Here is a 15,059-nt window from a genome sequence, read left to right as displayed (position 1 = left end):
CCTAATTAAGACAAGGCTATAAACTAGCATTATGTTCCAACAGTGTCAGGTGTATAGGAGGTGGTCAATAAATGCTCGTTGGGTGAATGAATGCATGCATGCACGCTTCTTGAGTTGCTTGCGTCTTTTCTTCCTGCACTTGCACATCTAAGATCCTCTCCTAGAATGACGCACAAAACAGAAATACCGACCTGAGTGACCTCGTTACTCGGAGGTTTCCCGAAGCGTGCGGCCTTGCTCGCGCCCCGTAGACAGAGGAAGGGCTGTGGGAAGCGTGTCCCCGGGGCCCGGCTCTTACCCAGCTCCATGTGTGGCAGCTCTGGGACATCCCTCATGATGAGCAGGAAGTAGGCGCGGAGCCCCCGGTAGGCGTGCAGGAGCAGCAGGCACAGCCCCCGGTGCCACTGGTGAGCGCGCTGCATGCAGTTCTCCGAGGGCACGTAGAAGCTGCCCTGCGGGGACAGAAACCAAAGCTGAGGACCGTCGCACGGCCTGGGCCTGAGAAAAGTGCAAAGGGCTCGCGTCTCTTCCCCACCCCTGTGCGGGTGCAACGCCGCCACGTGCCGAGCCGCTGGCTCACCACCTTCCCGGGGAGAGGATAACAGTAACAGTCACACTCCTAACAGCAGAGGCGGGGACGGAGGCGACGATGGCGGCGGCACCAGCCTCACAGGTTTGTGACAAGTGAATGCACCCAGCACAGGCCTCTCCCCCATGCCCCTGGGAGAGGCCGCGGACAGACAGAGGGAGGCTCCTTTTCCCAGGGAGATGAGGAATTTAGCAAGGCCCTCGCGGCAAGGGGGCGAGTAGTGCCTCCTGCTGGAAAGGAGAAACGCGCGTTAGGAAGAAGTGGGAGGTGACACAGTCGGTGTTGGGCGAGCATTCTGTGCGCGGCTCTGAGGGTGGACACACCGGGCCTTGAGCAAACCTGGATTCCCGTTCGGAGGTCCCTTCTGGTTTGAACCTACGCGACACATTCCTCAGGGACTGGAACCAAAAGACATTGCCATTTCATAAACAAACATTTCCATCTCTCGGACTCTGTGCTCACAGGCGCTCGGGCGACCCCACCCTCCCATTCCCACTCTCCCAGTGTGTTCAGACCGGACGTCAGCACGGCTGTAGAAAAGCTAACAGAGAGTGTGAGCAGGTGCGTGTCAGACTCCCCAGGTCTGGAACCCACTGCTGACAAGGCATCTGGAGAGCCCTACCATCTGCTTCATCTCCTTGGATCGTCAACATGCACCACGTAAGGCAATTCTGATTTTCAAAATGAATAGAAATATGTAAACATCCCTGTATTACCGAGGAAACACAACATAGAGTGCCTCATTCCCCAGAACCCAATCATTCCTTATGGGTCCTTCTAGAATATGTCCGTATGCCTATGTGCACACATGGGTGCGTGTGCACTTCATATGTGCAGGTGTGTCCTGAAAGCACACACACGTACCCACAATTTGGCAAACGCTCTGGACATTTCTCTGTTCCTTGCTTTGATCACGTCTCATGCCTTGGAGTTCTTCCTTATCAGACCAAATAATGAATAATCCAGCCCCAGCCGGTTTGGTTCTGTGGATACAGCATCAGCCTACGGATCGAAAGGTCCTGGGTTCGATTCCAGTCAAGGGCACGTACCTCGGTTGTGGGTTCGTCCCCAGCCCAGGCCCTAGTCGGGGCGTGTGCAGGAGGCAACCAATAGATGTGTTTCTCTTACATCGATGTTTCTCTCTGTCTTTCCCTCTCTCTAAAAGAAAATCAGTGGAAAAATATCCTCGGGTGAGGATTAAAATAAAATGAAAAATAAATAATACAAACTCCTATTTCCATTTCCCAGATCAAAAGACTGAGGCTCCAAGAGCCTGATGACTTACTTACTCGCGGCCACTCCACTCTGCCGCCGGGGAAACGCTCCCCGAGCTGAGCGCCGGCAGGGGAGGCCTTTGTCGGTGTGCGGCCTGGGCCTGCGGAAACGGCCTGGCAGTGGCCAGTGCCCCGCCGGGTCTGTGCACACTGACGGAGGCGTCCATTTAGTCCCGCAGCGCCTCCGTCAGCGGTGACTCAGCAGAAATAAAAGCCGACAGCGGGTTCATAAAGCTGTGGGCTCCAGGGGGGATGGGTCCCTAGTCTGCCTGCTTCGAGCAGCCCGGAGCCCCGTTTCTGGCCCTGCTCCCAGCTCACAACGGCCCCTTCTTATCGCTCCTCAGGAGCAAGTCCTCCCTCTTCGGTGTTCGTCCTCACCACCCTTTGGGAGTTCAACGCCCCGTCTGGTGCGGAGGACAAGCGCACACTGTGGCTGAGAATCAGGCCCGGCAATCCTTGTTGCTCCTTGTTTTCCTTCCTGACGCCTCAACGTGGCTTCCTTTCCTCTCTGTGTAGAAGCCTGTTTTAAGCAGCGATTTTTAAAATATACTTTTCTGACTCAGCTTGCTCCCAAGTCACTGCAAGGTCAGTTTTATTGACTCCATTTTATGAAGCAAAGAACAGAGTGCCCTACAAATTCAGCGGGCTTGGAATTACAGGAATAGCCTGGGGTCAGGGGGTCAAGTTCACCTCCTCCCAACCCTCACCAGCTTCAGCACCTTGGACAGGGCCTTCGCGGCCCTCATTGGGCAACAAGAGTAAGAAGAAAACTTCCCATAAGCAGCACAAAGGCAGGGCCCATGAGTCTTAGGGTTATTATCAGTAGGAATTCCATGTGAGCCCTTCCATACGTGATGGCATTTTTTTTAGTGAATCGCTCGATTCCTCCATCCCCGAGAGAGCCGGGCCGGTTTAAACCTTTAAAAGCAAGACCTCACTAGTAATTAGATAAGTTGACATATTAACCCTGCATAATTCACAACCCTCCTGTGAGTTACCTTAGTGCCGATGGATGATGCATCTTGGGTAAATGCATCCGTTGTCACTATTGATCTACTTGACTATAAGTATGATTGGGAGTCCCACTGGGTTTCTCTCTATTCTCCAGCAAGGCCCACGGCCAGTTCCATTCCATTCATCATCATGATCCTAACTGCTCTAAACTTGGTGCTTCCTGTCTGCTAAACATGGGCGCTCCAGAGATTAATAGGCACTGCCCCCGCTCCTCACACCCCAACCCCTGGGGGAAACGACTCTTTTTTTTCTTTTCTAATATATTTTATTGATATTTTACAGAGAGGAAGGGAGAGAGATAGAGAGTTAGAAACATCGATCAGCTGCCTCCTGCACACCTCCCACTGGGGATATGCCCGCAACCAAGGTACGTGCCCTTGACCGGAATCGAACCTGGGACCCTTCAGTCCGCAGGCTGATGCTCTATACACTGAGCCAAACCGGTTTTGGCTCTTTTTTTTTTTTTTCTTTTAAAATCCTCACCCAAGGATATTTTTCCATTGATCTTTAGAGAGAGTGGAAGGGAGAGGGAAAGACAGAGAAAAATATTGATGTGAGAGAAACATAGTGGTTGCCTCCTGCACATGCCCCAACCAGGGCCCAGGCCGGGGAGGAGCCTGCAACTGAGGTACATGCCCTTGACCAGAATAAAATCCGGGACCCTTTGGTCTGCAGGCCTATGCTCTACCCACTGAACCATACTGGCTAGGGCAGGAAAACCATTCTTAAGTTGGAGGAACCAGGGACACAAATACCCTCTTGCGAAAAGTGGAGTCCCATTAGGAGAAGCCTTAGGATGCTGGGAACGTGTGGTGGGATGGGCAGGGCAGGCTTCCTGGAAGAGGTGCTGCTGCAGAGCCTTCGGATGACATGCACAGGCCATTACACAGCTGCGCCTGGGTCTGCAGACAGCTGGTCCTCAGCCAAGGCAACCACCATTGCATAGAAAACCCTGAACACTCCGCGTGTGAAAATGCTGAACCCATCTGTTCAGACATTCAGTGTCAGCACTTTCATTGCTCCTATTTCATCTCCATGTGCTCTTTGTTAAAAGTTACTCCCCAAACGGCGTGTGACGCTCATCAATTCCGTGAGCTGCAGGCACGTGGCATTCTTCATATTTAATTAAGAACATTCCACTACTCACACCGATCAGGCAAATCTAGTTTTCAGAGCATCACCGAACCCCACACTTTTCTGAAGAATGTCTTTGTTTTTATGATCTAATTTGAAGGAAGGCTCTGATTTAAGGAAAACCAGTATTCTTCTCCAATTAAATCACGTGGACGTGTCTCATAAAAATCACCACGTGGTGGCTATGTGTGGTATTTCAAACACATGAGGGATTGTGCGTCAGGGTCACCCTGGATTCTAACACTGCTTTGCAAACTGCAATTTTTGTGTGCACATGAGCAAAACGAGGGCTCATTCTACTTCTATTACTTCTAATTGTAACTGCACTAAAGGAAATGAGACCAGCAAAAACAGGAGCAGGAAAATTAATTCCGTACTGGCCATACGCGGACCACTCTGAATACATCAACCATGAGAACAAGTGTGGGGCGAGCTCATGTTAGTGCAAATACACGCAAGAGAACAATCCCTACAGAGTTATCTAGAGCTGGGTTCGAATTTTGGTTCAAACAACTACCATTAGGAAGGATGCCTGGCCTCTCAGAGCCTTAGTTTGCTCACCTGTAGAATGGGTCTCCTACTTAGAAACGTTTGTGGACGTTAAGACTCGGGAGAGATCACCGTGCTTGCAAAAAGTGAGCACTGTGGGGAGCACACAGTCGTTGCTCGGTGAGTATCCCTCCGCCTTCTGTTTTCTGGGTGCTGGATTTCTTGCCTCGTGAGGTGTCCTACAGCCACTGAGTCTACGCCCCAAAGATCCCGTTGAACCCGTTCAATGACCTGCCTCCCCAAAACACACACACACGGAGGACAGACTGAGCAACACAGCCAGGAAACTGCTTACCAGACACTGGCAACATGCCTCCCGAAAAAATCAAACAGAAGCAAACCAGCAAATAAAAAACCATTTCTAAAATCCCCACAATAAACATAAGTCGAAATGAGCTGCACGCACGGCAGGTGATGATAAACACCCGGGTGTGCACTTACCGAGCCAACCCAACACGCGGCTGTGGGCAAATGCCATTAATAACCGCCCCGCTGAACATCAACACCGTGGTTGCCATGGGAACCGAAGGTAATGTTACACCACTGGTGCTCTGATGGATCTCTTATTATTTCAATATTTGTAAAGTGATTTTTCAGGATGATTGGAACTATCAAATACATTCAATTATGCAGAGCACTGGAGGCAGCCAGCGTGGGGCTGGGAAGATTCCGCGGGCCCTGCTCATTTTTCAGGGAAAACAGGATGTGGATCGGGAGGACAGGCTGATATTTTGGGGGGGGAGGGTGACAATAGTCAGTTCTCTGTTGGCTTCTAGAATCGCTACGCCTGGAACCTGCCCCCAGCAGCTTTCGTCACAGGGGTGTGCACCGTCCCGCCTGTCGACACCCCAAGTATTGCTGTTACTTTACTGACCGGGGGAAGGTGAGTGAGTCGCGGACGGCTCACTGACTAGACTCAAGGGCCAAGGCTAGGAAGTGGCAGAGTCCCATTTAAATGTGGGTTTCTTTCCTGCAGGGCCAGGGCAGGGGGGAACACTGTTCTGTGCAGGAACCCCGTCAAGTCTGAACGGCTCGGGGAACAGCTGTGCCCACGTTATGGTTTGTATTTGCTCAGCCGGAGCAGTTATGAGCCCAGATGACGCAGGGAGCGTTCCTGCTGTATTTCAGAGGAAGAAACATCCTGTTCGCGGTGCAGGGCGGGGGAGGCGGGGGATGGACAGGGCGTGGCGGCGTGGGAGGTTGGTGGTGGGAACACGGGCCTCTCTCCTGCCCCCCACCTGCCGCTCTGCTCTCCCGGGGCCAGCGCGGATCTGAGACGCAGGGCAGGGAGGCAGGGAGGGGCCTCAGGGGCCCGGGAGCACCCGTCCACTAGTCTGCTGACTGGACTGCACGCAGAGCCAGCGACTTTGTGAGGATGCCGTCTCTCATGCAAACAGATTTCACAGCAGAAACCGCACGGAGGCCTCCAGGGCGATCGCATCCAATCTCCTTCCTTGGGACACTGACCCAGAGAGGGCAAGCATCTGACTCAGGGTCACACAGGAAAACCACACGCTGTTTAGTTAGTGCTCAAGCCAAGAGCAGAACTACATAATCGAAGTCCCTCATCGAGTGCCCTGCCCACGAGACCACACTGGGGCTCCTGGAGTCACATCCGATTTAATTATCATCCAGTTTAATGATGTGGATCAACTAAAAGGAATATAATGCCAGCCCAGGGATTGCTGGAGCGCTGTTATGCCAGGCTGGAAGCTCAAGGCTTTTATACGCTTATTCATTTAATCTCGGCAACCCCGCGAGGCAGGCATTCCAACCCCTTTGGACAGATAAGCCGGGAGTTGGAGGGGAAAATAATTCCCCAGGCAAAGCTGCGGGCTTGCGATGGGGAGGAGACAGAGCCTCCCTCCGGCCCTAAATCGGAAGCTGTCAGAAGGGGCTGAGGGTGGGAGGGGCTGAGGACAAAGGGACACACTTGTCACAGCAACCCTCCCCTCCTGGGCTTGGTCCTGCCACCAGCCCCGGTGCCAAGGCCTCTGCAAGGAGCCGGTGTGGGAGGGACTCCTGCTCCCTGACCCGCTGTGGCTGCGGTCTGTGAGGCTGCAGCGCGATTCCCTGAGGCACCTGCTTCTTAGGGATTTGGAGGCACAGCCCCAGGGGACGGGGGTGGGGCAGGGGTGAGCTTCATTCTCTGCCCGCAGCCCCTGCCAGGTGGGCAGGCAGCTGTGGGCACAGCGCTGAGCCAGCACGTTTGAATGGGCCCAGATGGACGATGCACGGAAGAGAATCAGGTCCTGAAAACCACCCATGGAGCTGCGCCCCGAGAGCAAGCTCACAGCTGCACCCACAAATACGCGTTCTATCCGACTCCGGGGGAAACCAGGATGTCTTCTCTGACACACATCCCCCAAAATAGCCGAGAAAGGAGAATTTTTAAAAAAGGATGCCGTGTCACATGCCTGCTCGGAGTCTATTTCTGCACTGTTTTGACACATGTGAACTCCCGAAACCCTCTCTAAAATACAGTCACCCCACGTTAGGGCTGAGGAACCTGAGTTTCCCCAGAGGTGAAGAACCCACCCCCAAGCCACCTCGTACTTAGCACGGCAGGCGCCTGAGACCAGACTTCTCTCTCTCCTGTCACCACGGCTCAGAGGTAGAGAGGTGGCCGGCTCACCCTCGACCTCCATGGATGCAACAGAATCAGATGGGCTGAGTGAGCCACAGGGACCCCAGCTGCCACCCACACCAGACCTAGGGTTTCTGAAGTCTCGCAGGGCAGCCCCTTGGCACTCCCATGCCACCTCGGGGAGCCCCACACCACATGCCCTGTGGCCCCCAGAGAACCACATCCTTCGAGGAACCAGGTCAAAGAGGTGCCACACGCAGACGGGACCCTCGGCGCCTGCCCAGGCCTGGCAGCTGGAGTATGTCTGCGGGAAGTAGCAGCAACTGAACAAGGGATGGAGGGACAGATGACAGTGAGGGACGCCCAGAGCAACGATGCTCTAAGTGGGACGTTTGAAGCAGCTGGCACTTGACTAAACCGCCCCCCGCCCCCGCCCCCCCCCCCCCCCCACACACACACACAAAGTGAAGGTTGCTGGTCTCGGAGCCACTGCGCAGCCCCACGCTGACGTACCTCGGAGGAAGTCGGCTTGCAGTACCCAGCTCCGAAGACCAGGTTCTCCAGAGAAAGGCTGGTCTGCTCCGGGCCCGCGTCCGGGCCGCCCTTACCAAGCCAGGAGCCTCTTCCCGGGCGAGTAAAGCTGAAGAGGAGAGAAGTGAAGAGGGAGAAAGAGGATGTAGAGAAAGATGATTCCACCAAGTCAGCTCCTTGGGGGAATGGCTGGGGAGCCCACAAAACAAGTCCTACGGAAGGGGCGGTCCTAGTAGGATCGTGGCTGTCAGATTGTTGACGATGAAGCCCACGAGGTCAATGCCGGTTGGAGATGTTGTAATCTGTTCCATGGACAACTGTACAGGCCCCGCCAGCTCGGCAAGTCAACGGGACGACCAGCTGACGGGCGTGAAGGCGACAGTCACAGGCAGAATCGAAGGGGATTCAGGAGCCGATACAATCACTTGGATTTCTCGTATTTGGGTTCATGACCACCTCCTTTACCTTTGTGGTTTCCCTCCATGGATGGAGTGACAACGTCTGCGTGTTCTCATGGCCTCTTTCTCTCCATCTCTTTTATTAATTACCCTAACGGTCAATTGTCCTCCATTGTCAAGACTATTTTATGGGCATGTCTTCTTCCCGCAGCGAGATTCCAGGTGTCTGATGGCAAAGAGACCCTGAGGATAACCAGCCGCAGGTGACACCATAAAGCACAGGTGCTCAGGAAGGACCCTGCCAGGTGTTAACCCAAGAGACCCGTGTCTGCTTAAAACGCTGGCGGGGAAATGAAGCGAGCATCGTATTTCTGCTTCATTCACGTAGTCAGGTATTCACTGGGCTCCTGCCACGTGCCGGGCTGTGAGTCGGGGTTAAGGCAGCAACATGATTAAGGCATGGCCCTCACGGTAAACACACTTGGGTCTAGAGCAGTGGTTCCCAGCCTTTTCTCGGCCATGCCCCACCTAAGCACCTCTAACATCCCGATGCCCCTGTGACACAGAAGTCCTCCCATTCCAGAAGTGAACTCCTATTCATGTGGAGGACACTGAAAAGGCCATTAACTTGGTCTACACAAGCTTCCAAAGAACATGGCACCCATGAAAGAGAAAAATGAAAGGATAGCTGAAGTACTGAGGAAAAATCACTTAGAAATTGTTTTAAAAAATAATATGAAGTGATATAAAGAAATAGCAAGTAAAGTTTCAAAACATATAATAGAGACCTGAAATGCATAAATATGGCATATGTTTATATACTGTAGATGAGGCCCCGAGAACCATAAGAAATGCAAAATTCACTGTTAATAACTCATTCTCGAATTGCCCCCCTTAAAAATCAAATTGCCCGCCCCCCCCCCCGCCCCCGCCTTGTGAGGTGTGTGTCCCACACTGGGAACCACTGGGCTAGAGCGAGGCAGACGGAATACGAGAGAGGTGAACTCAGGCCAGTGAGTGTAGAGCAGTTTATAAGCCACACTGGGTGGAAGGATGAGGAGTGAGGGATGTCGCCCAAGTAGAGTGTGGACAAGTATTAAGAGGCAGCCAGTGTGCCCAGGCGGCCAGGGTTCGACCCCAGCAGCACCTATCAGCTCTGTGCTGTGGGAGTAGGTTATTTTTATTTTTTTGTTAATCCTCACCTGAGGATATTTTTTCCAGTGCTTTTTCAGAGAGAGGGAGAGGGAGAGGATGGGAGGGAGAGAGAGGGAGAGGGAGAGAGAGAGGGAGAGGATAGGAGGGAGAGAGAGAGGGAGAGGGAGAGGATGGGAGGGAAAGAGGGAGAGGGAGAGGGAGAGGGAGAGGGAGAGGGAGAGGGAGAGGGAGAGGGAGACTAAGAAACAGGTCACAAATGAAAGAAATGAAGGAAAGCAAACGACTGGATATAGAGTTCAAAACCATGGTTATAAGGTCTTTCAAGAATTTTCTAGGAAAGGCCGATAAATTTAGCGAGACCCTCAAGGATATGAAAAAGGACCAACTAGAAATTAAGCATATACTGACTGAAATAAAAAAATAATATACAGAGATCCAACAGCAGACTAGAGGATAACAAGAATCAAGTCAAAGATTTGAAATACAAAGAAGCAAAAAACATCCAACCAGAAAATCAAAAAGAAAAAAGAATCCAAAAATATGAAGATAGTGTAAGGAGTCTCTGGGACAACTTCAAGTGTAACAGCATCAGAATTATGGGGGGTGCCAGAAGAAGAGAGAGAGCAAGATACTGAAAACCTATTGGAAGAAATAATGACAGAAAATTTCCCCTACCTGGTGAAAGAAATAGACTTATATGTCCAGGAAGCACAGAGAACCCCAAACAAAAGGAATCCAAAGAGGACCACACCAAGACACATCATAATTAAAATGCCAAGAGCAAAAGACCAAGAGAGAATATTAAAAGCAGCAAGAGAAAAACAGTTACCTACAAGGGAGCACCCATACGATTGTCAGCTGATTTCTCAACAGAAACTATGCGGGCCAGACGGGAGTGGCAAGAAATATTCAAAGTGATGAACAGCAAGAACCTACAACCAAGATTACTCTACCCAGCGAAGCTATCATTCAGAATTGAAGGTCAGATAAAGAGCTTCACAGATAAGAAAAAGCTAAAGGAGTTCATCACCACCAAACCAGTATTATATGAAACGCTGAAAGGTATTCTTTAAGTAGAGGAAGAAGAAGAAAAAGGTAAAGATACAAATTATGAACAATAAATACATGTCTATCAATAAGTGAATCTAAAAATCAAGTGAATAAAAAATTTGATGAACAGAATAAACTGGTGAATATAATAGAATCAGGGGCATAGAAAGGGAGTGGACTGACAATTCTCGGGGGGAAAGGGGTGTGGGGGGTGCGGGAAGAGAATGGACAAAAATCGTACACCTGTGGATGAGGACAGTGGGGGGGGGGGGGGTAAGGGCAGAGGGTGGGGTGGGAACCGGGTGGAGGGGAGCTATGGGGAGGGGGGGGGAAGAGGAACAATTGTAATAATCTGAACAATAAAGATTTATTAAAAACTCAAAATTTTTTTTAAAAAATTAAAAAAAAGAAGCCCTTTCTGCAGACGAGAGAGGGCGGGAGCCAGGTCTATTTAACCCTGGTCTGGAGGAGCCTGAGCCCATGGGTGTCCATCGAGCTCCTCTCCTGCAAGTGGGGAGGCATCGGAGCCCTGCCCTGCCCGGCCACTGCCCTCCGTGAGAGTCAGGAAACCTCGACGGACAGGACCCGTTCCTGTTAGAGAGGAAGATCAGGAGTCTCAGGGCCGTCACGTGACTTCTCCAATAGGCCCACTGAGGCAAAGCGAAGCCAGGTGTAGCAGCCAAGTCTTCGGGTCGGGTCTGTACTCTGTTATCCGACCTGGGCCTGTGCCCCCGGGGCTCCTGGTACCCTCAGCTGCCCCGCCCACCTCTCCCTGCCCGGCAGTCCGCTCTGCGCCCCACCTGCAGCCTGGGAGAAGCATCTCTGGTCAGTGCTGACCGACGCTGCCACCTCCGTGTCCCTCACGCCCCCTCCACGGTGGTGTAACCAGCCGGTGCCCACCCTGCGCCTCGGGCTCCCGGCGCTGTACCTGATCAGGGGCTGCTGCAGGGCCACCAGGGCGGCGTGGACGGTCACCGAGATCACCGACAGGTGGAAATAGTCGAACATGACGGGCACCTGGTGGTGCAGGCCTTGGCGGGGGTGGAAGTGTAAGCCAAGCATCCGGCTGCTGATGGCAGGGGCCCCCGCTGCGTCCCGCAGCCTGCAAGGCAAGCGAGTGGGCGAGGTGAGTGACTGCGTCATCGCTGCCTCCGTCCAGGCAGATCTGCGCGACAGCCTCGCCCCGGCCGCCCGCCGCCATGCCTCCAAGCCCTGTGCAGACCATCCGGTAGAAGCTGTCTTTCCCGTGACGGGCAGATGAGGAAACTGAGGCTCCGAGGAGGGAAAGAGACATCCCGCTGTTCCCTGGCAGATCTGGGGTGTGCGCTCCGCTGTCACTACCTCCAAGCCCACCGCCAAGGATGGAAGGACAGCCAGAATCTGTCCGAGGCTCGTCTCAGGGGGGACCCCGCCTGGCCCCCCATCCACACTCGCTTTATTTCCCGAAAGACGCCAGCACTGAGCTGCCTCCGCGCGTCTGCATTTTCCACTAGACCCCACCTCCTGAGACCAGGAGATGTGAGAAATTCACCTTCACACCCCAACACCTAGCACAGTCCATGGCAAATTGTAGGAGCTGATCAAATGTTGGCTTATTAAAAGGAGCATGTGAAAGAATGTATGCACCCCTACGTTCATTACAGCCTTCATTTACAATAGCCAAGATATGGAAGCCTCTCAAGTCAGTCGACGAGAGGCATAAAAAGCCGTGGTGCATATATACAGTGGAATATTACTCAGCAACAGAAAGAGCAAAACCTGCCCGGCCAGCGGGGCTCAGGGGTTAAGTGTTGACCTAGGAACCAGGAGGTCATGGTTCCATTCCCGGTCAGGGCGCATGCCCGGGTTGTGGGCTCCATCCCCAGTGTGGGGTGTGCAGGAGGCAGCTGATCGATGATTCTCTCTCATCATGGATGTTCCCATCTCTCCTTCCCTCTCCCTTCCTCTCTGAAATCATAAAATATATTTTTTAGAATATTTTTAAAAAATTAAAAAGAGCAAAATCTTACCCTTTGTGACAGCATGTATGGACCTAGGAGGTATTATGCTAAGTGAATAAGTCAGTCAGGGAAAGGCATTTTTAAAGATGTTCTGAGGTGCATGGCCATGAGGCTGCCCCAGGTGGGGAAGGCCTGGGGGAGGGAATGCGGTGCCAGGATTCACAAGTTCAAGGGCACTCACTGATGCTCACTGTCCGTGAAGTGCAGGTCCACCTTGAGCTGAAAGTCGACTTCACTCAGGGCCTCTTCCACCTGCGGGAGAAACAAAGCTCGAGGGAGTTCAGGGGTCAGGTGGGGGCCAAAAGACAACTCCGGCCAGTCTCTGTTTCAAAATGTGGAAGAGGAATCTCAGCAGGAAGCGGTGATGTGAGATCACACTGGTCCATGTATGCGCCACGGAACTCTGGTGGGACAGGGTGTCTGTGAGCATTGCATGGACAACGGGAGGGATTTATACAGTCAAATTTGGGGAAGAACCCACTGGTCAAAGAAATGCTAGTTAAACCATTTTTCTACATTGCAGGACCTCAAGAACCTCGTTCCGCAAACAGATTTGACATAAAATTATTATTATTTTTTATTGATTTCAGAGAGGAAGAGAAAGAGAGAGAAACATCAATGATGAAAGAGAATCTTTGATCGGCTGCCTCCTGCATGCCCCCTACTGGGGATCGAGCCTGCAACCTGGGCATGTGCCCTTGACTGGGAATGGAACTGTGACCTCCTGGTTCACAGATGGAAGCTCACCCACTGAGCCACGCCAGCTGGGTTGATGTGGAGTTATTTCAAGCAGGCGTACCATGTCCCAGCCCAGCGCCTGCTGGGGGAGTGGGGAAACCCACCTGGCTAGCGGTGGGTAACACTGGAGGGGTTGTCACCTCTGCCCTCGGGCACCCTCGCCTGGCGGGCACCATTCCTGGTGTACAGGGAGACCAGTGCTAGGGCAGTGACGTCATTCCCCGAGGTGGCTCAGCATCCTGAGGAAGCCCATCTTTTGCCGTGAGGCCCTTCCATGTCACTGTTTATGCCTTAAGCCGCTTCAGCGTTTTATGTCCTAGTCATGGCTGCACCCCTCCGAGCTTGCCAAAGCTCTGTTGGCATTAATTCGCACCCGTGTCTCTCTGTCCTTCCTGCCCGATGCTCACACACATCTAAGGATGGCACCCGCCCCCTTCTTTTCCCACAGGAAACACTGTCAGCCCACCCCCTCAAAGGCAGTTGCTTGCTCAATACCAGACCTCACCACTGGCCCTACTCAGCGGGGATCCCTGTTCACGGTTCCCGGGCTGTGCGGAGCCTTGCTCCCCCATAACCACCAACACCCTGTTCTGTCTCGATCTTGGCATTCAAGGCTCCCCATTACATTTGTTTGCTTCGGGTTTATAGCCGGAAGCCTGTGACATATTTGGTTTTGTCCTCAGAAAGCTGTAAACATTTCACAATCAGGCAATTGCACGTTTCTATTATAGATTTTAGCTCATGAAAGAAAAAAAAAAGGGAGGGAGGGAGGGAGGGAAGGAGGGAGGGAAGGAAGGAAGGAAAAAAGGAAGGAAGGAAGGAAGGAAGGAAGGAAGGAAGGAAGGAAGGAAGGAAGACAGGAAAGAAGGAAGGAAGGAAGGAAGGAAGAGAAAAAGGGAAAAAGGAAGGAAGGAAGGAAGGAAGGAAGGAAGGGAAAAAGGGAAAAAGGAAGGAAGGAAGGGAAAAAGGAAGGAAGGAAGGAAGGGAAAAAGGAAGGAAGGAAGGAAGGAAGGAAGGAAGGGAAAAAGGAAGAAAGGAAGGAAGGAAGGAAGGAAGGAAGGGAAAAAGGAAGGAAGGAAGGAAGGGAAAAAGGGAAAAAGGAAGGAAGGAAGGAAGGAAGGGAAAAAGGAAGGAAGGAAGGAAGGGAAAAAGGGAAAAAGGAAGGAAGGAAGGAAGGAAGGGAAAAAGGAAGGAAGGAAGGAAGGGAAAAAGGGAAAAAGGAAGGAAGGAAGGGAAAAAGGAAGGAAGGAAGGAAGGGAAAAAGGAAGGAAGGAAGGTAAGAAGGAAGGAAGGAAGGAAGGTAAGAAGGAAGGAAGGTAGGAAGGAAGGAAGGAAGGAAGGAAGGAAGGAAGGAAGGAAGGGAGGGAGGAAGGAAGGAATCCCTGATCAGGCCATGCAGTTGGAAGCTCCGCTTGGCTCAGGCTCCCCCCGTCACGGACAGCGCCTCTGCCTGTGCCTGAGCCCCGGCAGCAAACCCCCGCCCATTTCTTGCCCAGCATCCCGTCGACTGGCATCATAAGGGACAGTGTCACCTAGCTGCCTTCTGGACCTGGCGCAGGAGCAGAGCCGCCACAGGAAACACTAAGGCAGCTTGAGGAATAAATAAAGCTCATCTCCGCCCCACAGCTTTTGGGCTTCGCTCCTTTGCCAGAATGTTCTCATCCTGCAGGGATGGCACTGTCTCACCTCTTTGGAAATATATTCCTGGTGAAGCATAACTCGGGCTGAGACATATGGGTGGAATTTATCTTTAGGCCCCTGGTGTTTTAAAATTTGTTGTGAAAAAAAAGCCTTTGAAAGTTAGCATTTTGCTGGATCCAAGGGCTATGAATAACTCCATCTCCTCGCGCTGTTTTGCATAATCAGGACCTCGCTGTGTACACACAGCCTGAGCGTCGCCACCTCCTGCGCAGCCCCAGGAAGCGAGCCTGGCACGGCGAGCCCCCGACCGCCTTCTGGGCGTGCATTGGCCCGGGAGCGAAGATTCACGGTGCGCCCCAGATCCAGGCCCGCTGCTGTTCCTCCGGGGCTTGGAGGGAA

At 52.5% G+C, this 15,059-nt stretch overlaps 1 protein-coding gene across 7 annotated transcripts in view; it reads right to left on the bottom strand.

Moving 5' to 3' along the window:
- The window catches only part of FAM135B (family with sequence similarity 135 member B), a 96,950-nt gene that overhangs the window by 19,308 nt on the left and 62,583 nt on the right, over window positions 1-15,059 (bottom strand). For all 7 annotated transcript variants that reach the window (XR_013959354.1, XM_080647115.1, XM_080647113.1 and 4 more), the window contains 4 exons: window positions 12,463-12,533; window positions 11,210-11,383; window positions 7,661-7,787; window positions 299-452 (listed from right to left, as the gene is read on the bottom strand). Coding sequence is in view for 6 of the 7 variants with exons in the window: in XM_080647115.1 (XP_080503241.1) it covers window positions 299-452; window positions 7,661-7,787; window positions 11,210-11,383; window positions 12,463-12,533 (526 nt within the window). In the remaining variant the exon portion in view is untranslated. The remainder of the gene's footprint in view (window positions 1-298; window positions 453-7,660; window positions 7,788-11,209; window positions 11,384-12,462; window positions 12,534-15,059) is intronic.

Source organism: Plecotus auritus (genome assembly GCF_963455305.1).
Source record: "Plecotus auritus genome assembly, chromosome: 11".
NCBI classification, from domain to species: Eukaryota; Metazoa; Chordata; class Mammalia; order Chiroptera; family Vespertilionidae; genus Plecotus; species Plecotus auritus.
This window is presented reverse-complemented; position numbering and strand designations above follow the sequence as displayed.